The sequence below is a fragment of the Hyperolius riggenbachi genome, chromosome 6 (assembly GCF_040937935.1).
Source record: "Hyperolius riggenbachi isolate aHypRig1 chromosome 6, aHypRig1.pri, whole genome shotgun sequence".
NCBI classification, from domain to species: domain Eukaryota; kingdom Metazoa; phylum Chordata; class Amphibia; order Anura; family Hyperoliidae; genus Hyperolius; species Hyperolius riggenbachi.
In genome coordinates, this window is record NC_090651.1 from 34,685,344 (window position 1) to 34,709,040 (window position 23,697).

The 23,697-nt window shown below is 46.5% G+C and overlaps 1 protein-coding gene across 2 annotated transcripts in view; it reads right to left on the minus strand.

Annotated features, from left to right (window-relative positions):
- DNAI3 (dynein axonemal intermediate chain 3) overlaps positions 1 to 23,697 on the minus strand; it is a 123,590-nt gene that overhangs the window by 18,955 nt on the left and 80,938 nt on the right. For both annotated transcript variants that reach the window (XM_068239121.1, XM_068239120.1), the window contains exons 16-17: positions 12,681 to 12,768; positions 5,912 to 6,042 (exon numbers count right to left, since the gene is read on the minus strand). In XM_068239121.1, the coding sequence (XP_068095222.1) occupies positions 5,912 to 6,042; positions 12,681 to 12,768 (219 nt within the window). The remainder of the gene's footprint in view (positions 1 to 5,911; positions 6,043 to 12,680; positions 12,769 to 23,697) is intronic.

The window sequence follows — 23,697 nt, forward strand, 5'->3', positions numbered from 1 at the left end:
ACAAAAAGCCTAATTTGTCCTGAATAAAACAATATATAGATCATTTAGTTGTGATAATTATTGATAAGGTTATTGCCAAAGTAATCAGAGCTGAGCTGAACTGTGAAAATGAACAGGGTAGGAAAGTGGTTAAAGGAAAGGTTCAGGGAAACCTGTAAAAAAATAAAAATCCCTATCCACTTACCTGGGGCTTCCTCCAGCCCGTGGCAGGCAGGAGGTGCCCTCGCCGCCGCTCCAGAGGCTTCCGGTCGTCTTCGGTGGCCGACCCGACCTGGCCAGGCCGGCTGCCAGGTCGGGCTCTTCTGCGCTCCAAGGACGGGCTCTTCTGCGTCCCACGCAGGCGCGCTGACGTCATCGGACGTCCGCCGGGCTGTACTGCGCAGGCGCAGTAGTTCTGCGCATGCGCAGTACAGCCCGGAGGACGTCCGATGACGTCAGCGCGCCCGCGTGGGACGCAGAAGAGCCCGTCCTTGGAGCGCAGAAGAGCCCGACCTGGCAGCCGGCCTGGCCAGGTCGGGTCGGCCACCGAAGACGACCGGAAGCCTCTGGAGCGGCGGCGAGGGCACCTCCTGCCTGCCACGGGCTGGAGGAAGCCCCAGGTAAGTGGATAGGGATTTTTATTTTTTTACAGGTTTCCCTGAACCTTCCCTTTAATAAAGAGGCACTATGGCGAAAAATTGTAACATTTAAAATATGTGCAAACATAAACAAATAAGAAGTATGTTTTTTCCAGAGTAAAATTACTTTTCTCCTATATTGCTGTCACTTACAGTAGGTAGTAGAAATCTGAAAAGAAGCAACAGGTTTTGGACTAATCCATCTCTTCATGGGGGGATTCTCAGGGATTTATTTATTTTCAAAAGCACTTAGTGAATGGCAGTTGCTCTGTCCAACTGCCAAAAAACTGTGTAGAGAGCAGGGAAGCTGGCCAGCATCATTGTTTAAATCCGTTTTAGGGAATATCTTTATAAAGAATAAAAGCCTTGCTGAGAATCCCCTATGAAGAGATGGACTAGTCCAAAACCTGTCGCTTCTGCTGGCATACTGCAGCAGAAATTCTTGCCTGTGCTTTTCTCCATACCCCACTTCCTTACCTCACTAACACTAATGGCATTGTTAGTGCACTAAGATCAATGTGTTACATACTGATCACACAGCCAGTCCAGGTGTCTTTATGTAAACCTGAGATGTGTGGGGGAAGTTGACTTTTACTTATGTGGGCATCTCCCAGCCCCCCTTAGTCTTTCAGGTCCCTAGGTGTATTCTGGGTCCCCTCCGGTGTGCTGCTGTCAGCCAAAATAAAGTCCACCCCCTGGCTGGGTCGCGCTATGGCGCATGCTCTGTCCCTGCCACACACCTACTCGATCGCAGCCCCGTAGGTCAGGAGCGATCTACACATGCGCAGTTACAAGTCGAGACAGCGTATGCTCCGTAATCTGCGACTCATCCAGTCAGGGACATTAATTGGGCTGACAGCAGCAAAACGGAGGTGACCCGGAGGACACATGGTGAACAAAGGGGGAGGGAGTCTGGAAGAAATCCCAGAGGAGTAAAAGTCAACTTTTCCCATCTCTGGCATACTTTAAACTCCCCCTCAAAGCCCTACAACCCTCAACCTTGTTGTGTTCCTGGAAAGGTAATTTAAAGGATACTTGAATTGAAAATAGCCTGAAGTCTATGGCCCAGTTCACATCTGCGCTTTTTAGCGTAACATAACTGGAACGTATATCTTACAAATAGAATGGATGTGAAAGGATCCAATGTTAACCTATCTGACCGTTCACATGCGTTCGTTGGTACGGATACGTCCCGCTCCGGTCCCCGGGTCAAAAAATTGCTGCAGGCCCTAATTTTCCGGACCGTTCTGCTCAGCGGAACAGATCCGGACAAAAAATGCAGCAGCATTGGGGCAATGGAAAACGGAACGTTTCTTCACACTAGTGAAGAAACGGACCGTTCCATGGGGGATAGGGGGATGTGGGGACACTAACCTGAGCGGCAGGAGGGTGCAGAAGCCGGGCGGGTAAAATACATACCTAATGCTCTCTTGCAGCCGGCGGTAGAGGCTTCCGTCTTCTTCCGCGTCATGTGACTACACAGCGGAAGAAGAGGAAGCCTCTACCGCCGGCTGCAAAAGAGCATTGTATGTATTTGCCGGCAAACTGAGTGTAAACTGATCCGATCAATCATTGATCAGATCAGTTTTCACTTTCCATTTGGCAGTGTGCCATCCGGATCCGGTGAAGCGGAGACCGGATCCACTCACCGGATCCGTTTGGCTCAGAAACGCAGATGTGAACCGTGCCTATAAGTGTTTCTATAGTCCTAAGACTGAATAGAACTTTCCTAGAGTTCCCTAAAAGTTTTACATTTCCAGTGTCTCTGTGTTACATGGCTCCAATCTTGACTATTGACTTATTTATCTAGTCCCTGTACTTAAAAGTGCTCCTCTGCGTTTAAGTCCTACTACTGAGATTTGCACTGAAAAAATAATGGCTGGTGCTCCACCCGCCGCCTTTCTCCATCCCTCTACTCTGTGATAGGCTGACTCAGAGGCAAAGGCATAAACACCGTACTTCTCAGGCCACGCCTTCTGATCTGTCCTAAGAGAAAACCTACGCTCACCTAGATACAATTTTCCAGCAGGACCTAGCAAGGGCAAAACACACTGCCAAGGCAGTGCTGCTGGAGGCTATCTAAGGAAGCCTTGATTTCGTGGCACAGAAGTTCAATTTGTGAACACTCATTCATACTACTCTAATACAGGGTTGTTCGGAACAACTCCCGAGTCCATCGAAATACAGCATTCCGCAGGCAAATACCGAATTTCATGTTTTGAAAGCATTTTTTATTGAAGTCAATGCGGTCAATAGTTCTGCCGATGCAAAAATTGGACTGGAAACAAGAATTTTCAGCAAACACGCCATTATCACAATGGAAAGTGAAAATTGGCTTCTGAAGAACAAGAATTTTCATCAAATTATGCAACATAGTCGCTGAGGAATATTCCAGTAATCGGAGGCCATGTTAGAGTGGCAGAACAAGCAGTTTTCCACTTGGATTGGGGGTTCCAGGGGGCCGGGTCAGGGGATGCCCCGGTCCCCACATTCATGTGAAAAAAAAAACGCTTATTCTGCCACTTTAGTGTGGCCTCCGGGAGCAGGGATTCCCCGGGGACAATTTTGTTGACATCACTCTGGGAGGAGAATTTAGAAGCCGATTTTAAGAAGCCGATTTTCACTTTTCCCGCCATTGTGTTAACGCCGTGTTTGCTGAAAACTCCAAAAGCCAGTCTTCAAAGCCAATTTTTTTGCATCGGCAGAATGGAATGCGGTACTCGAAATTTCAATTTCCAGTTTTCGTGATTTTACTCAGAACGGCTGAATTCCAAAGCGATAATAGTAACTTGAAACTGTTCTGATTCCAAGAGCTCATCCCTGCTCTACTATGACGTCCGCTGCTGGTACAGACAATGCAGGTTTTAGCTTTAAAGAGGAGCTGTAAGCCATACTATCTCAGGAAAAAAAAAACAAATACAGTGGTGTGAAAAAGTATTTGCCCCCTTCCTGATTTCTTATTCTTTTGCATGTTTGTCACACTTAAATGTTTCTGCTCATCAAAAACCGTTAACTATTAGTCAAAGATAACATCATTGAACACAGAATGCAGTTTTAAATGATGGTTTTTATTATTTAGTGAGAAAAAAAACTCAAAATCTACATGGCCCTGTGTGAAAAAGTGATTGCCCCCCTTGTTAAAAAATAACTTAACTGTGGTTTATCACACCTGAGTTCAATTTCTGTAGTCACCCCTAGGCCTGATTACTGCCACACCTGTTTCAATTGAGAAATCACTTAAATAGAAGCTATCTGACACAGAGAAGTAGACCAAAAGCACCTCAAAAGCTAGACATCATGCCAAGATCCAAAGAAATTCAGGAACAAATGAGAACAAAAGTACTGTAATTGAGATCTATCATTCTGGTAAAGGTTATAAAGCCATTTCTAAAGCTTTGGGACTCCAGCAAACCACAGTGAGAGCAATTATCCACAAATGGCAAAAACATGGAACAGTGATGAACCTTCCCAGGAGTGGCTGGCCGACCAAAATTACCCCAAGAGCGCAGAGAAAACTCATCCGAGAGGCCACAAAAGACCCCAGGACAACATCTAAAGAACTGCAGGCCTCACTTGCCTCAATTAAGGTCATTGTTAATGACTCCACCATAAGAAAGAGACTGGGCAAAAACGGCCTGCATGGCAGATATCCAAGGCACAAACCACTTTTAAGCAAAAAGAACATTAAGGCTCGTCTCAATTTTGCTAAAAAACATCTCAATGATTGCCAAGACTTTTGGGAAAGTACCTTGTGGACCGACGAGACAAAAGTTGAACTTTTTGGAAGGTGCGTGTCCCGTTACATCTGGCATAGAAGTAACACAGCATTTCAGCAAAAGAACATCATACCAACAGTAAAATATAGTGGTGGTAGTGTGATGGTCTGGGGTTGTTTTGCTGCTTCAGGACCTGGAAGGCTTGCTGTGATAGATGGAACCATGAATTCTACTGTCTACCAAAAAATCCTGAAGGAGAATGTCCGGCCATCTGTTCGTCAACTCAAGCTGAAGCGATCTTGGGTGCTGCAGCAGGACAATGACCCAAAACACACCAGCAAATCCACCTCTGAATGGCTGAAGAAAAACAAAATGAAGACTTTGGAGTGGCCGAGTCAAAGTCCTGACCTGAATCCTATTGAGATGTTGTGGCATGACCTTAAAAAGGCAGTGCATGCTAGAAAACCCTCAAATAAAGCTGAATTACAACAATTCTGCAAAGATGAGTGGGCCAAAATTCCTCCAGAGTGCTGTAAAAGACTCGTTGCAAGTTATCGCAAACGCTTGATTGCAGTTATTACTGCTAAGGGTGGCCCAACCAGTTATTAGGTTCAGGGGGCAATTTCTTTTTCACACAGGGCCATGTAGGTTTTGAGTTATTTTTCTCACTAAATAATAAAAACCATCATTTAAAACTGCATTTTGTGTTCAATTGTGTTATCTTTGACTAATAGTTAATGGTTTTTGATAAGCAGAAACATTTAAGTGTGACAAACATGCAAAAGAATAAGAAATCAGGAAGGGGGCAAATACTTTTTCACACCACTGTATATAAGTAGATAAATACTTGCTCTACTTACATAACACATATATTGCGCTGTCCACGTTATGATCCCTGTGAATTTTATAAAGGAAAAGTAGAGAATCCTATTCTAGACAGTTTCCATATTTACTGTGGCTATTTTGAAGCCAGTTGTGATGTAATATCCGCCCTTAGTCTCCTCTGCCTGATTTGCCCGCCCTTCACTATAGAAAGTGCATTGTTTCAGCCTGAGAAATTTTGGCCAATCAGAGAGGAACAGAGGTGTGGGAGGGGAAGAAGCTTCAGCCAATCAGGCTGCATTAGTTAAGTCTGAGGGGAAGTAGGGAAGCAAAAAAAAGACAACCCAGCATGCCCTGCAACTTCTCTTTTGTGTACTAAATTTTATGTGTACCAAATAAGAGTCAGGTAAACTGGGGAATGATAATTTATCAACAAGAAAAGTAAAAGTGATTTTAACTTTTTGGATTGCCTGATTAGCATCCTTATTATTTGTTTACCAGATAAAAATAAAGAATTAATTTTTGATTTTATGCCCGACAGTTACTCTGACTTTCCAGCATGACTCCAGCGAGTCATGCTGGAAAGAAACACCTGTCTCTTGTGAAATGTATATTTTATTTCCCTTTGCAGATAAGGAGTGTTTGCAGTACAGTCTGGCTGAGGCGGCTCTGCTCAATTTCAAGGGAAGATATTTATTTTTTGTGCGTTTGGCACGGCCTGAAGGAGCGCTACTGTGCGTATCGCAGAGGACTTACTTCAGTGGCAGCGAAATAATTGGTGCTGATATCTTCCAGGACTTTGGTGTTCTTGGCTGACGTGGCTCGCAGGCTGCTGTACTGAATTCTTCCCTCAGACTTCTCCTCTCTAGCTGGTATCTGCAGCTTGTCTGCACATGGCGGAGAGAGAGATGGGAATAAAGTTATATTGCAGATGTGCGCGGAATACGTACAGACAGCCAGGCGCTGGAAGCAAATTACCACAAATCCTTCTATCAGCCAAAACGAGAAATGACTTCATTTCTTCCAACACGAGTGTTTCTTTTACTCAGCGGTCAGATTCACTGCTGGGCTTACGTCAATGGAATGCATCATGATTTTGCTTTTGTTATTATTAATTTTGTCAGGATTAGTACAGAAAATGTTTCTAAATATATACTTTTAAAGAGAACCTGAAGTGAGTGGCATGTGCAGGGCTGGATTTGTACATTTTACCACCCAAGGCCCACTGTCAACCTTACCCTGCCCACTATGTCTCCCCCAGTCTTGAGCACCCCCGTCCTATGCTACCCTGTCCTGTGCTTCCCCATCCTGTGCTGTGCTCGATTGCTCTGCCCTGTGGAAGCAGGGCAGCCACGGACCGGGACTGTGACTGCTGTGGTTTACATGTTTGGCAGTTTAACTGCCTGAGTGTGCAGCCCACTTCCCGCCCCTTGCTTCCTGGTGCCCTAGGCTATGGCCTTTGTGGCCTTGCCTCAAATCTAGCCATGGGGATGTGGAGGCTAGCATTACATTGCTGCTATGGGTCACCTGGTTTCAGCACCTGGCGCTGAGTGCCGTGCGCCAAAACCACCTGCTTTAATGGAGGCAGCCGTATGTATTTCCTTTTACAGAACAAGCGACACCCATGCTAACCTATTAATAAAAAACACATATATAAGTAGATAAATACTACCTCTACTTACATAACAGGTGTATTGTGCTATCCACGTAATGATTCCTGTGAATTTTATAAAGGAAAAGCAGAAAATCCTATTCTAGGCAGTGGCCATCTTGCCAAGCTAATGCTGACATCATATCCTCCCTGACTCTTGTTTCCGCTCTTTAAACATGGAAAACAAAATAAATATCACAAGTGAAATTGCGATATTTGTTCAGATTTGTCACACACCACCAACATGTTGGAGGTCCTGGGGGGGTGCTGGGGAGCCACAGGCAGCAGTAGTGTACGATTACAGCTCCGCATCGCATAGCTTTGTACTGTGTTGTACAGTACAAAGGTAGCAGCTGAAGAAGTGAGATCGATATTAGACAAGATTTATACTGAAATCTTGACTAGTGTTTAATGATGCAAAGTGGTAGAACAGTGAGTGCAAAGCAGTGGGCATAGACTGAATCTCTTTGAGGAGATGACAACTGAGCACAGACAGTCCATGGAACAGGAAGTAGCTGGTGTCTGGGACCCACACAGTGGTGTAGCTAAGGAGCTATGGGCCCAGTGCAAGTTTTACATGGGGCCCCCCAAGCACTCTATACATAACAATTGATATGGCACACCAAAACCTGCCAACGATTTCCACAGTGTCAGAGGTACAAGAAGAGGATTGGGAAACGGCATGTTAATGATTACTACTACTTAAAGCATCTATAGAAATGATTATTACCAGCACAGGACTAATAGAGAGCTAATATTGTGCTTAAGGGGGGGCCCCTCGGGGCCCCGATGCAGTTACTACCTCTGCAAACCCTATTGCTACGTCACTGGACCCACATCAGACACTTTGAAAGTGATTTATTTTACATACACTTGCCAAAGCAGTTTCTACATGTTTGAAAACACGATCAGCCACAGAGAACCTACAGAGAACAAGGAATCCTGTATATACTCAACTACAAGTCTAGAAATGTAGGTCAGACTCACTAAATAAAAATAGGGGCCGGCTTATACACGAGTCACGAGCAACACTGAGTGCACTGAGTAATGTGTGTACTATTAGTGACATTCCCATTTGCAGCAATGTACACAAGGGTAAGTGATACTTTCTTGATAAAGGAAATGCCAAGAAAACAGGTCTGAACAATTAACAAGGAAGGTGAGGGGGGATACTGGGATGGAGGAAGGGGGGGGGGGGTGAATAACTGCTGCGCTTGGGGCGCCTGGAGGAGGTATTGGCTGCACTTAAGGGACAGGAGGGGTTAATGCCTGCAATACTGTATGCAGTGCTGTCATTAACCCCTCCTGGTCCCCAAATGCAGCTATTCATTCTTCCTGGTCCCAAAGTGCAGCCATTAACTTTGCTGGGTAGACTTATACTTGAGTCAATAAAAAATTCCAGCTTAAGAGGGTCAAATATTGGAGTCGCTTGTACACAAGGTCGACTTATATTCGAGGCTATACTGTATATTTGTTGAGTTCATCAGGCTGTGTTAGTAGAATCCATAGATATTGCAGTTTTAGAGCAGGTGCAGAGACGAGCTACAAAATTGATACGTGGGATGGAAGGTCTCGCTTACCAAGAAAGGTTAGATAAACTGGGTTTATTTAGTCTAGAGAAAAGACGCCTTAGAGGAGATCTAATTAACATGTATAAATACATCAGAGGGCAATATAATAGCTTGGCGGATGAGCTTTTTGTCCCTAGGCCTTCTCAAAGGACTAGAGGACATGATCTGCGCATGGAGGAAAAACGTTTTAGCCATTTATTTAGGAAAGGGTTCTTTACAGTAAGAGTGATTAAGATGTGGAATGCATTGCCACAGGAAGTAGTTATGGCAAACTCTATACCTGCATTTAAAGGGGGCTTAGATGCTTTCCTTGCGTTGAAAGACATCCATGGCTACAATTACTAGGTTATGCCTAATGATGTTGATCCAGGGATTTTATCTGATTGCCATCTGGAGTCAGGAAGGAATTTTTCCCTTTTGGGGCTAATTGGACCATGCCTTGTGGGGGTTTTTTCGCCTTCCTCTGGATCAACAGGGGTAGGTGAGGGACGGGCTGGAGTTGTACTTTGTACTGGTTGAACTCGATGGACGTATGTCTTTTTTCAACTAAAATAACTATGTAACTACTAATAGTCATCTCCAGTGTTCCCCAGCCTGAGGGAACCTTATTACTTATTACACCAGATCATTTAGGTGACTGATCTCCTAGTGTTACTCTGTATAGAATTAGCACATAATTTGCATCTGTTTTGCATTCAAGGCATGTATTTAGTCCCAGGGGGGCTCTGCATTGCCTCTGTTGGTCTACATTCCAGGTGCAACCTTGAGCGCTGTCAATTGTCTGTCTGTTTGGTTGATCTAATGGAATAATCAAATAAAATTCTCTAATCGAAAAAAAATGAAAAAATTGTACCATGTATGGGCACCATTAGACACTGAAAATAGTGAAGCTACAGAGACTAACATTGTGCTCTCGCGCTATGACTGGCTGGCCCTGCACTGTCAGCATCCGGTGCTGGGCACTCACAGCTGAGAGCACAATGTCAGCCTCATTGTGGCCCCTCCCAGCAGCTCACAGGCAGCGAATGAGGACTGCCAGTGTGTCTGTTGCCCCTCCCCTCCATCATCAGTTGACTTGGGCTTGAGAGGAGGAGGAGCTGCTCGCGTGTTGTAGCCAGCCAGAAGCAACCCAACCCTCCCTTATCCCCTGGTTGCTACTCCCTGGCCCTGGGGGCAATGGCTTTCGCCCTGTGCCTGTTTCTTGCATGGCACCAATTAATGTATCAGGGGGCCTGGATGCAGTCCTACAGCTACTAGCTACTGCAATGGCACGTCTACACTGCGGCAGTGACTGACTGGGGCCAGCAAGCCAGCCAGGCTGCCAGGTAATGGCTCCACTGCTGCCTCTATTTAGGATGGGGCAGACACTTGGAGCAGGGAGTTGTCAGTGAATAAGGTGTGACAGCAAGTACTGTAGGTGGCTGTCACACTCTGACAAGGGACTGAGGGACAGGGCTGTGTGCAGTAATTATACTTGGAGTTGGGGTGAAAGGGGGTCTGCCCATATATGCGTTGGTTTTTTTTTGGGGGGGGGCAGTAGCATGGTAGATCACTTCGACTCGGACATTTTTAAAGTAGCTTGGGAGTTGAAAAGTGTGGGCACCCCTGCCTGCTGTATAGCATTCCCTGTGACAGTAGCCGGCATTTGAAGAGGAACTTCAGCGAAAATGATGTAATAAGAAAAAGTGCCTCATTTTTACAATAATTATGTATAAATGATTTAGTCAGTGTTTGCACATTGTAAAATCCTTCCTCTCCCTGATTTACATTCTGACATTAATCACATGGTGACATTTTTACTGCTAGCAGGTGATGTCAGTGAAAGGAGATACTGCTTGTTTTTTTAGCAGTTGGAAACAGCTGTAAACAGCTGTTATTTCCCACAATGCAACAAGGCTCCCACAGTGTGATGTCAGAACCATGGTCCTCCTGTGGGAGGCGTTTCATCACAATATCAGCCATAGAGAGCCCCCTGATGATCCGTTTGTTAAAAGATTTCTCATGGGAATTGGGGTATCAGCTACTGATTGGGATGAAGTTCAATTCTTGGTTAGGGTTACTCTTTAATGGACTAGCAGGTCAGATAATACACACGGGCCACGGGCAGAAGCTGCGGGTTCCTGTATTCTGATATCCTGAGGACAGAATGTGGAGGAGCAGCGTAATGGTAATAGAATCAGGAAGGGGTGTTGTGTGCCAGGGGAAGAGCTGGCTGAGGCTCTACAATAATATTGCCTGGCTGCAAACTGCTTCACTGACTCCTCCTATAAATGTGAGCCCTGCACAGTCCATATATGGCACTCATGCCCTGGCTGCAAACTCTCCTCATCTAATGGCACTAAGGCCTGTCACACTTCCTGTACGGTATACTGTGCTGGGTCCAGCTAGAAGCACTGTACAATGCCAGCTATCAGCAAGGGAAGAAGCATAGAAGTGAGAGAGAATCTACAAATCTCACACACAATGCTGACAGTACAGCTTCGTGATGGGAAACTTTACAAAAAACTCCCCCCATCTAAAATGTGCTCCTCCCCCAGGCAGGGCTGTTTCTGGACATTTTGGTCCCCCAAGCAAAGTACCGTTTGTCTCACTTTTTTGAGGGGTGTGTATCCACTTTTAAAACTTTATACCATAGCTCCCAACTGTCCCTCTTTGGGATCCCTGTCCCTCTGTCCCTCTTTCCTCCTCATTTGTCCCTCTTTCAGGACTTTGTCCCTCTTTCTATGTAAATATATATATTTTTACTCCCATCCTTTAAATTGATATATTACTAATTTTAAAATGTTACTTTGAAGGAAAATGAACCAGGATAGAAAGGACCAGTGTGGTTTGACTTATAAAACAACATATTTTTCTTATAAAATCTTTATGGTATGCATGACTAGGGGTGTGACGGGGCGTGATCAGGGGTGTGGCTTAAGTGTCCCTCTTTCTCATCTCAAAAAGTTGGGAGGTATGGTATACTGTTCGTGTACAACCTGGGTTTTTACAGATACGAATATTTTCCTGGAAATTCGGAGTTTCAACAATCAACACAGTAGTGCCCATTTTAGGTGTTAAATTACCACCAATCAAGTTTGAAGCGGTATAAAACCCTGACATAATATTCAATAAAAACATGTTTTCCTACTTTTTATATGCTATACGGTTATCATATTTGCATTTGTGCATAAGTATTATTATTCATTTAGAAGTTATAGCTTCGCAAAAGTACAGTTTTTTGCTTTGTGAGCTGACTTTGCATTTTATTAATAACTGCTTTTATTCATTATGTATTGAAGGCAGAAATGCTTTGACTCTCTGTCTGTGTTGAGCTGCTTCTCCGCAGTCAGAGAATGTGTCACATTCCTCACTTGATACATTTAAGTAAACACAAGATAACAATCTACAACTTCAGATGCATCCACATTTCACTGCACTGAACTTTCAAGCTCTGTGTGTAACCCTTCGAATGCTGGTCTAGTAAAAAAAAAAAAAAAATGCTGGTTGCATATAATATGCTGTAAATAATGTTTTAGAGCAAAGATGAAATGCAGGGTTATATTCCGCTTTAACTAGCAGTTGGCTATAAGGAATCCATAAAGTACAGTGTGCTAAGACTAGCTGTGTGGTGCCCTCTTCTACAGTTGTCACTCCAGGCATCTGCCTGGTTTGCCCATGCCTAAAAAAGGCTCTGCCCGCGGGGCAGAGTATTGGCAGCGGAGCACAGGCGCCCTAAGCGGGGATGGAGAGAGAACACAGAGAGGAGCTTGCTGACGGAGATATGAGTGAGCTCCACTGCCAACACTCTGCACCGGCCCCAGGGGAGCACATTTTACATGGTGGGGAGACCTATTAGGGCGGGGGCTGGGTCCCTTGTACATTTAGAAACCTGCCACCACATACCCAACTGCACCCTTTCAAGCGAGATCTTTCCATCTGGAGCGATTGATAATTTTGATCAATTTCAGTTGGAAATTGATCTCAGAAAGATTCAATCATCCAAATGATGGGGAAAATTGACACGTATATGGGCACATTTTACAAATTAAAAATTTGGAGACCATTATGAACACAATCATCAGATTTGATGCAGCTGTTCCATAGAAATTCCCTCTGGAAAAAGTCAACCACATGACACCAAGACTTGTAAAATTGATGTGTGTATGAGCGCCTGTATTCTGGACCTCAGTAAATTACTGTGGAGGAGAGTCAAAGGCAAGTTCCCCGTCAGAGTATAATGACTACAGTAGGCAGGTTCAATGATACATTTATGGACATTGGACAATAACTACCCCACCATGTCATGTGACTTAGCTATTACCTATTGTCCTCAGGTGATGATGCTCCTCTCTCAGGCTGATCTTTATAGGGCTGAACTCTCCTCCTGACTCCACCTTGGGGATTGACGTCTGGAAAGAAACAAAGATAGAAATCACTTACACATATTTTGATGGAGGAGGGGCCAACAGCTGCCACTCAGCTGAGCTCCCTCTAGTGGTTGTACGAGGCATGACGGCAGTAGAAAGGCCCAACAGCACTGCTTCTCACAGTAAACTAACTATAAAATAGCCACAGGAATATTACAACTTCCCCTTATCCTACACAAACTAGATCTGTAACCAGTCATGTATAAACTGTCACCTAAAGCAATCATGAAAGAGTGTTTCAGATAACATGCATCCAAAATGACAAAATGAGTACAGTATGTAGATTTAGATCCACATATGTATACTTTACATACATACATGAATACCTGCTAAAGGGGCACTGTAACAACATATAGTGGAATGTGGTACATTATTCAGGAAACCCTGGTTATGGTCATTTTCCTGAATTCAGCATCAAAAACACTTCCTATATCTATCTTCTATATACATATAATAGACTAAGTGCCTCAACCTTCAAACAAGAAGAAGAAGTACTTTGCATGAGAAAATTTATGCGTGCTCAAACACCAAGTTTAAGGCCTCTTTTCCACGGACTGTTGAGCTGTGTGCTCAGCAAGCAGTTACCAGGCAGCAGTGAGCAGATACCAGGCAGCAACAAGCAATTACCAGGCAGCAGCAAGCAGTTACCAGGCAGCAGTGAGCAGATACCAGGCAGCAGCAAGCAGATACCAGGCAGCAACAAGCAGTTACCAGGCAGCAACAAGCAGTTACCAGGCAGCAACGAGCAGTTACCAGGCATCAGTGAGCAGATACCAGGCATCAGTGAGCAGATACCAGGCAGCAGCAAGCAGTTACCAGGCAGCAGCAAGCAGTTACCAGGCAGCAGCAAGCAGTTACCAGGCAGCAGCAAGCAGTTACCAGGCAGCAGCAAGCAGTTACCAGGCAGCAGTGAGCAGTTGTGAGAGTTTGAGAGCCATTTCACTGCCTATTCACAGTCCATGGAAAAGAGGCCTTACCCTAGCAAGTCTGACATTGCAAATCTGGCCTAATTGGCTATTCATGAGGCAATGCTCATGCAAATGCATGCACAAACCAATACCACAAAGCAGTCACCCTGCTACATGCTACATTAGCACTATCCGGCTTAGTGCACACCAGAGCGGTTCGGCAGCGTTTTGCGATCCACTTGCGGCTGCGGATACGCTTGGGTAATGTATTTCAATGGGCTGGTGCACACCAGAGCGGGAGGCGTTTTGCTGAAACGCATAATCCCGAGGTGAGGCATTTTTTGGATTGCGGAGGCGTTTCTGCCTCCAATGTAAAGTATAGGAAAAACGCAAACCGCTCTGAAAAACGGAAGTTCAGAGCGGTTTTGCAGGCGTTTTTGTTACAGAAGCTGTTCAGTAACAGCTTTACTGTAACAATATATGAAATCTACTACACCAAAAACGCTTTACAAAACCGCAAAATGCTAAGTGAAATGCTACAGAAAAATAAGAAAAAGCGTTTCAAAATCTGCTAGCATTTTGCGGATCTGCTAGCAGTTTTTGGTGTGCTCCAGGCCTCCAGGAGCGCCACGGGGAGGATTCCCAATGCCCCCTTTTTATACAACTGGGGGGACCGCAGGGTCCCAGGCTCTCTCACTGCCTGGAAACCACAGCGGCACCCCGGAGGGGGAGGCTGGGTGGCGTGGACGACCCCCCCAAGTGTGGCCAGCGCCGGGGAGAGCCGTCTGCACCCACCTCCCAATATTAAAAACAGGCACTTACCTTAACGTCCATTGCGTTCTGCTACATGCGCATTAATTTGGGGGCACCACATGAGAAAGGAGAGAAGCATGAGTCACCCCGAGCTTTAGAGCTCAGGGCTGGCTCACATACAGCACTCCAGAGGGGGGGGGGGGCGGGGAGGACAGGCGCACTCACTCCAGGGTTCACACCACCGGAGCAAGCCATCCACAACCTGCCTCCAAAGGATACAAACTGCACGAAATGCTTTCCATGAGAAAATTAATGCGCATGTAGCAGAACGCAATGGACGTTAAGGTAAGTGGCTGTTTTTAATATTAGGAGGTGGGTGCGGACGGCTCTCCCCAGCGCTGGCCACGCTTGGGGGGGGGCAGCTGCGCCACCCAGCCTCCCACTCCGGGGTGCCGCTGTGGTTCCCAGGCAGCAGCGAGAGAGCACTTTGCAGTATTGGTTTTTTGACCCTGCATAGTTTGGCATGCGAAAGCAAATGCATATTTGCATGAGCATTGCCTCATGAATAGCCAATTAGGCCGGATTTGCAAAGCCAGACTAGCTAGGGTTAAACTTGGTGTTTGAGCACGCATACATTTTCTCATGGAAAGCCTACTTCTTCTTGCTTCAAGGTTGAGGCACTTACTCTATTAGATAGATAGATGCGGCGTATGCTACGACGCGGGTTGGCTAGTATATATATATTTCTGTATATTGGTTTGTAACCCGCCCTCCCATTGATGCTCAGCCTAGGCTGTTTAGCTATGTGGAATTAAAGGACATCCGAGGTGAAAATAAACTGATGAGATAAACAACAGTATCTATCCTCCTTCTCCTAAAAATTACTTTTTAGTTACCCCACAGTTTTATTTTATATTTAAATCTAGTTTTTAAGTTTTTACTGTTTCCTTGTCTCTGCTCAATGACACCTTCATTGAACTATGCCAGAGCTCAAATCTATGAATGATTGACCCTTTTTATCTCTTTCCCGCTCTCAGGAACCATTTACTGCCAGGAAAGTATTTTATGGCTGTAATTCCTTATCAGTGAGGGCTGAGCTATTGTCCAACCCGCTCCCGGGCCCAGACAGAAACTGTCACTTGTATACCTGATTTTTAACTTTTGTAGGCATAGAAAGAAAAAAGGGTACATAGCATAGTTATTTGTGTGCTCGGCACTGTACATACACATGTCTATCTCATCATGTCACATGTCACCTCGGTTGTCCTTTAAAGAGAACCCGAGGTGTGTTTAAAGAATGTTATCTGCATACAGAGGCTGGATCTGCCTATACAGCCCAGCCTCTGTTGCTATCCCAAACCCCACTAAGGTCCCCCTGCACTCTGCAATCCCTCATAAATCACAGCCATGCTGTGAGGCTGTGTTTACATCTGTAGTGTCAGTCTCAGCTGCTCCCCCGCCTCCTGCATAGCTCCGGTCCCTGCCCCCGTCCCTTCCCTCCAATCAGCAGGGAGGGAAGGGATGCAGGCGGGGACTGGAGTTCTGCAGGAGGCGGGGAGAGCAGCAGACTGACACTATAGAGATAAACACAGCCAGCTCTGACAAGCTGTTTGTCAGCAGCGTGGCTGTGATTTATGAGGGATTGCAGAGTGCAGGGGGACCTTAGGGGGGTTTGGGATAGCAACAGAGGCTGGGCTGTATAGGCAGATCCAGCCTCCGTATGCAGATAATATTCTTCAAACCCACCTCGGGTTCTCTTTAACACACTTGGGGACAGTTGGGCACACGCTGGATTTCTAGCCAAGATGGCCGCGAATGGCTATGTTCCATCAAGTGCATGTAGAAGGCTTTAGTGTCATTCTTTCTGGACCATGTGTGGTATCCCTACTGGAGAGCCTTACAGGGCTTTGGGGATGTCTGGAGCCTTGTACACATGCTCAATAGTAATCACCCACAACAATCACAAATATACTGTGTATATATATCCCTGAACCAACTCTGCCGGGCATTATCTAGTAGTTATAGCCATGGATCTGAACCAATCTTAGTAGAAAGAACCCTTTCCTAAGTCGATGGCAAAACCTTTTTTCCTTCACACGCAGATAATGTCCCCTTGTCCTTTGCACAACCAAAGGACAAAAATCTCACCTGCCGAGCTTTTGTATTTCCATGTGAGGTATTTATCAGGTCACCTCTCAGTTGCCTCTTTTCCAAGCTAAATAAGCCCAGTTTGTCCAACCTTTCCCGGTGAGACCTTCCATCCCTCTGGTTCATTTAGTTGCCTGACTTTGTACCCGCTCCTTGAAGGTCAATGTCCTTTCTATAGCGTGGTGCCCAAAACTGTATCCCAAGCATACTGAACCCACACCTGTACACATGCACCTAGCCTAGAAAAGCGTTGCCTGCAGTGGCGTAGCTAAGGAGCTGTGGGCCCCGATGCAAGGTTTACATGGGGCCCCCCAAGCACTCTATACATTACAATTAATACGGCGCACCAAAACCTGCCAATGGCAACTACAGTGTCAGAGGTGCAAGAAGAGGATGGGGAACAGCTTGTTACTGATTACTACTATTCAAAGTATCTATAAAAGTGATTATTAAGAGCACAGGGCCAATAGGAAGCTAATACTGTAGTTGAGGGAGGGCCCTTCGGGGCCCCTCTGGCCCAAGGGCCCCGATGCGGTGGCTACCTCTGCACCCCCTATTGCTATGCTCCTGGTTGCCTGCACAGTGTACTGTATATGACTGGCGTTTGGTAAGGGTCAGCAGTCTGGCTCTGCTCTTCCTGTGTGTACAGCTGGGACAGATCAGAACTCTCCAGGGACGGCGGAGACACAGCACGTGACGGACATTCCTCCAGCAATGTGGAAAGCTGGGCCTCTCCAGCCTCACATCTGTCCCCAGTAAAGCCAGGATTGTATCTAAACCTTGTTTACCTTATGGCACGTTGTGTCATATTCTGTGTTCAAGGTTACAGCCAACTTGCATCCAAACAAACAAAGAACATTTATATCGCGCTTTTCTCCTGGCGGACTCAAAGCGCCAGAGCTGCAGCCACTAGGACGCGCTCTATAGGCAGTAGCAATATTAGGGAGACTTGCCTAAGGTCTCCTGCTGAATAGGTGCTGGCTTACTGAATAGGCAGAGCCAAGATTCGAACCCTGGTCTCCTGTGTCAGAGGCAGAGCCCTTAACCATTACACTATCCAGCCAAACATAATGAAGGAACCTTCCACTCCAATAAGCAGGGATCCACCAATCATGGGGCCACTACCAGGAGAGACCACTAAAGCTCCACACGTCTGACTAAAGTTGTCCAAGGTGGCTGATAAAGACTCAGCCGTTAGTCAGGCATGTGTACAGAAGCCCCGACCAGCGATGGCTGATCGGCAAGCGATCCGTCCGGAGGATGAACTTTGCTGGGTGGTGGCCAACTTTGACGATGCGGCTCCCCCACTCACCATGTGATGTCCCTGCGCCCCCCGCATAGTAACAGGACGTGTTGTCAGCTACATAGCTGACCCATGTCTGTACAGGCTGCCCCAGTGATCGGGTACCAATTCCTGACGGCAATATCAGCTGTTAGGTGTGTACGTCACACCCGGATTTACATCACTGGAGCCTATAGGCACAGATGTCCCGGCACCCTAGACTTCACCCTCCATGAACCTACAACCCCCCCGCCCCCCCAAACCGCACTGCAAATGTGCTGGCTGTCCCAACTGTCACTTCTCCCTTACTTCCCTTGCCCGTCATAGGTAGCTACAGCTGCCCCCAAGTATTAAGTAGCTAGAGATGCCCCCGACTGAAGGGAGATCTCGTCAGTGGAATGCAGAGAGCTGGGTGAGTAACCTCTTATTTACGCTCTGCTCCGGACTCTGCATACGGAACAAGAGATGCACTCGGGGAGGGAAGTGAGCTGCCTTCATCAGGTGCCTATAGGCATGTGCCTTCAGTGCCTTATGGTAAATCTGGCCCTGATGTACGCACCTTAACACACATAAAGGAAATCCAATCTATGGAGCTGCACACTTTAATAATGTCGATCAGACTCGATGTCCAAAATACTGCCACCTCCATTAGGTAACAATGATAGAGATAAGAAGCTAATAATATTGGCATGCATGTTTTATTAAAATTGTCTGCAGCTTCCAACTGGGCCAATCAAATTAATTCCCTATGTATCTTTATTAGCCAACTGCCTGCAATTTGCACAAAATCATCTTTTTGAAGGTCTCTAAGCATGAGCGTCCTTCTTACACACGTCTCATTCCATGGGAACAATTTCTGACTTTGTCTACAGCGCCCCCTGCAGCAGATTTCTGGCATTACATCTGGACTTTATAAACCACAGGTGTCAAACTCAAGGCAATTTTGTGCGGCCCTCCAGAATTAGCAATGCCCATCACTGTAAGCATCAAAAGAAAGACAACACACGGCCAGTAGTTCTGCGCCTGCGCAGAACAGCCCGAAAGACGTCCGATGACGTCGGCGCACCCGCGTGAAGCGCATTTTGGAGCAATGAAGAGCCCGACCTGGCAGCCGGCCTGGCCAGGTCGGGTGCGCCACCGGAGGCGACCGGGAGCCTGCGGAGCGGCGGCGAGGGCACGTCCTGCCTGCCACGGGCTGGAGGAAGCCCTAGGTAAGTGGATGTGCATTTTTATTTTTTTCCCCCCCACCGCGGATCTTCCCTTTAACGTCCAAATAAGTACACCGGTTACAGTGTTTCTAATTGAAACATTGTCAGTTTGAGCTGGAGTACAGCAACAACCCACGGGACATCCTGTCCCCCAAAGAAATTAGGATGGTGTCTCTACCTTGGATCCAAACTCACCCCCATATTGTAAAGTAGTGGAGCAGTGTACTGTTTACCTGCTCCAGCGATAAATTGTGTCTCTTCTGTTCTTCCTAGCAGTCGCATGCTCTGTGCTTTTAAACCACCTTCTCTTGATCACATGCAGGGCCGGATTTAAGCCAAGCCACATAGGCCATGGCCTAGGGCACCACAGGATCAAGGGCGGGTGAGCAGCAGGGTATACTGGGGTGGAAGGAAGGGTCACCTGGCTACCTATACTGGAGGGAGGGGGATCATCAGGCTATCTATACGGAAGAGGGGAGGGTCATCTGGGTTCTTATACTAGAGGGAAGGGGGAGGAGTCATCAGACTACCTATACTGGAGGAAAGGGGGAGTCATCAAGCTATCTAGACTGGAGGAGGGGGGAAGAGTTATCTGGCTACCTATACTTGGGGTGGGGGAGGGGGGGATGGATGGGTTATCTGGCTGTCTATACTGGAGGGAGGGGAAGGGTTATCTGGCTACCTATACTGGAGAGGGGCAGCGGCTGACAGTGGCCTTGGGTGGTAATGACTACAAATCCGGCCCTGATCACATGACATGCCTCAGCAGCCAGAGTTAAGCAACATAGTGCTATTAGGCCTTGTTCACATTATCACACGCAGATAGCCGTGTGATCTTAACGCAATGCGTACGATCGCACGCCATCTGGGTTTGCATGCGATGCATGGCTGATCCCATTCACTGTAGTGACGCGACGCCACGCGTTTTGCTAAAAAATGCTTGTAGCATGCGTTTGCGCACCGCACTGGTACGGAACGCATGCAGTGTGAACATCAGACAATGCAATCTATGCACTTCTGATGTTCGTGCGAGTCTGCCTCCTGCATGTGTTGCCGAAATCCAGATGGCAACCCGTGTAATGTGAAGGAGACATTAGTGTTTGTCAGGAAGATCAGAGGAGTCCCTAAGCAGCATTGGAACAGGTAAACACTAAACTGCTCCACTGCCACACTCTACAGTCGCTATAATTACACCACTTAGTTTGAGGCTGTTCAATAAATGTTAAAGGGACCCTGAGAGGTGGAAAAAAAAGAGAACTGGACTTACCTGGGGCTTCTGCCAGCCCACCGTAGCCCGCTAGGGCCCCCGGCATCCTCCTGGCCCCTTTCGTAGTCCCGCTGGGGGCTCTGGTAATGTGGCAACTTTAGGTGAAGTCGCACATGCGTGCCCCCGCTGTGCACCCGTTGTGTTATCACGCCGGTCGCCATAAGAGTCCTGTGCATGCGCGGTTCAGTCTTTATAGTCTTCTGGCGACCGGCGTGATAACCAAGGATGCTCAACTTCGAATTCGAGTGAAACCCGGATAGTTGTTATCATCCGGATGTCACCCTCCTATTTACAATCACCTGGGCGAGCGGGGCGGGTCAATCTTACCTAGCTGATGTCTTCTTCGGTCCATCCCTCGGCGCCTCCCCCGATGCGCTCCAATCTGGCGTCACGTGACTATACACTTCCTCCTTCAACCCGGAAGGAGGAAGTGTTTATACTCACGTGACCGCCGCGTGGACCGCATCGTGGGAGGCGCTGAGGGACGGACTGAAAAAGACGTCAGCTAGGTAAGATTGACCCCCGCCCAGGTGATTGTAATTAGGAGGGTGACATCCGGATAACAACTATCTGGGTTTCACTCGAATTCGAAGTTGAGCTTCCCTGGTGATGACACAACGGTTGTGCGCCAGGGCCCCTGCGCATGCACGACTTCACTCGAAGTCGCCGCATTACCGCAGCCTCCAGCGGGACCGCGGAAGGGGCCAGGAGGATGCCGAGGTCCTCACAGGCTGCAGGGGATGGAAGGAGCCCCAGGTAAGTCCAGTTTTCTTTTTTTTTGCCACTGCACAGGGTCCCTTTAAATCTAAATAAACAATTTGGCCCGTGACTTAGACTAGCCTTTAGATTTTGGCCCCTTAAAGGGGAACTGAAGAGAGAGGTATATGGAGGCTGTCATGTTTATTTCCTTTTAGACAATACCAGTTGCCTGGCAGCCCTGCTGATCCTCTGCCTCTAATACTATTAGCCATAGCCCCTGAACAAGCATGCAGCAGATCAGGTGTTTCAGTGGTTCAGACTTATAAGTCTGATCTGACAAGACTAGCTGCATGCTTGTTTCTGGTTTTAATCAGATACTACTGCAGAGAAATAGACCAGCAGGGCTGCCAGGCAACTGGTATTGATTAAAAGGAAATAAACATGACAGCCTCCATATACCTCTCTCTTCAGTTCCCCTTTAAGTGACTGAGTTTGACACCCTGCCATAAACATTTCAAATCCCACGTCTGTCATGCTTGTACAGGAACTAGGGAGAGATGTCGGAATTGTGTTATGGGAGTCATTATCACACCTTGTATATTAAATGGTGTCAGGGCAGCGATGACAGGGCTGTGCAGCACAGAATCCAGTGATACATGGCATTTCCCCCGCATGTTATACTGTATGTAGGGGAGCTGGTGAAATAGTGACTGTGTTACACGTTCCGCTCGCTGGATCTCTGACGATCTGATAATCTCCATTCTGCACGGTAGAATTTCTGCTGAATTTGTGGAATGTTTTCTCCGTCTTGCTCGCTATTAATCAGCTCAGCCCTTTGAGCACACAGTGCGGGGTGTCTGCCAATGTCAGCTGCACCCGGTGCTGAGCCCACATGGCTGATGGAAATACTCTACTGGCCAGATCATGGAGGAAATGGGAAGTGGGCACACCGCACCAACCGTGGGGAAATGTAAAGTCTATGTTCAGATTCCAAAATGATACGCACGGATGCCTACGCCTCTGCAAGGACCCACCCCCGGCAAATTTGCTAACATTTATAAAGCCAAAACAAATAATTTTATTACCCCTATATAATGAGTGCACACACACACACACACACATATACAAACACACGCACACACAAACACACACACACACACAAACGCACGCACACACACACACACACACACACACACACACACACACACACACACACACACACACACGCACACACACACACATATACAAACACGCACACACACAAACACACGCACACACAAACACACACACGCACACAAACGCACACACACACACACACACACACACACGCACACAAACGCACGCACACACACAAACGCACGCACGCACACGACAGCTGCACAAACACACACACACACACATACACAGCATACATTACATAAGGGCGCCAGGGAAAAGTGGGTGCGGGGTAAAGCTGAAATTGTAAAATATTGTCTATACAATGGTTTTTTTAAATAATTTCTTCATCTTTATCTGTTAAAATAATAAATATGTTAAAATGATGGTATTAAAAAGGGTGCAGGGTGAAGCCGAAATTGCAAAATATCTATAATAATGAAAAGGAAGAAATATTTACAGTCGTAATGAGGTTAGTAAAACATTGGTAAATATTATTGATATTTTACTACAACTAAACTTAATCCTACTCTCACACAGAACCCTCCCATGCCTAACCCTAGCCAACCCTAGCCAACCTCCCCCTCCCGGTGGTACCTGGACACTGAAGCGAAAAAAAAATATATGATATAATGAATTGGTTGTGTACTATGAATAATTACTAAAAGATTAGCAGCAAAGAAAATATTCTCATACTTTTATTTTCAGGTATATAGTGTTTTTTCTAACATTGCACCATTCTATAATATGTGCAGATTACACAACACTCAGCATTCAAAATGAGTCTTTCAGAGCAGTCTGTGAAGTAATGACCTCTCCTCTAGTAGAGAAAAAGTAAACAGTTCACTTACAGTTGAGATAATAAAAGTCAGATAACAGCCCTCTCCACGACTAACTTAGTCGGAGAGCTTAATGGCTTGTTTGCATAGAGATAACAACTGGAGTTTCTCAACTCTTCCTGCACTGGAAACAATTAGACTGATGTATCTGATCTTAATGTTTTATTTCTTAGCTGTACTACACATACAAATCATAATATCATCATTTTTTTTTTCGCTTCAGTGTCTCTTTAAGACCTCTCTTGTGGTGCCTGACTCTAAACCCCCCCCCCCCCCCCTTCCTGATGCCTAATCCTTAAAGGGAAGGTTCAGGGAGAGAGGTAAAAAAAATAAAAAATCAATATCCACTTACCTGGGGCTTCCTCCAGCCCGTGGCAGGCAGGAGGTGCACTCGCCGCCGCTCCGCAGGCTCCCGGTGGTCTCCGCTGGCCGACCCGCCTGCCAGGTCGGGCTCTTCTGCGCTCCAAGGCCTGGCACTTCTGCGTCCCACGCAGCCGCGCTGACGTCATCGGACGTCCGCTGGGCTGTACCTGAACGTTCCCTTTAAATCCCACTTCCTGACGTCAAACCTTAGAACCTCCTCCATCTGCCACAAATAATGTAATATATATATAAATACACACATATATATATATATATATATATATATATA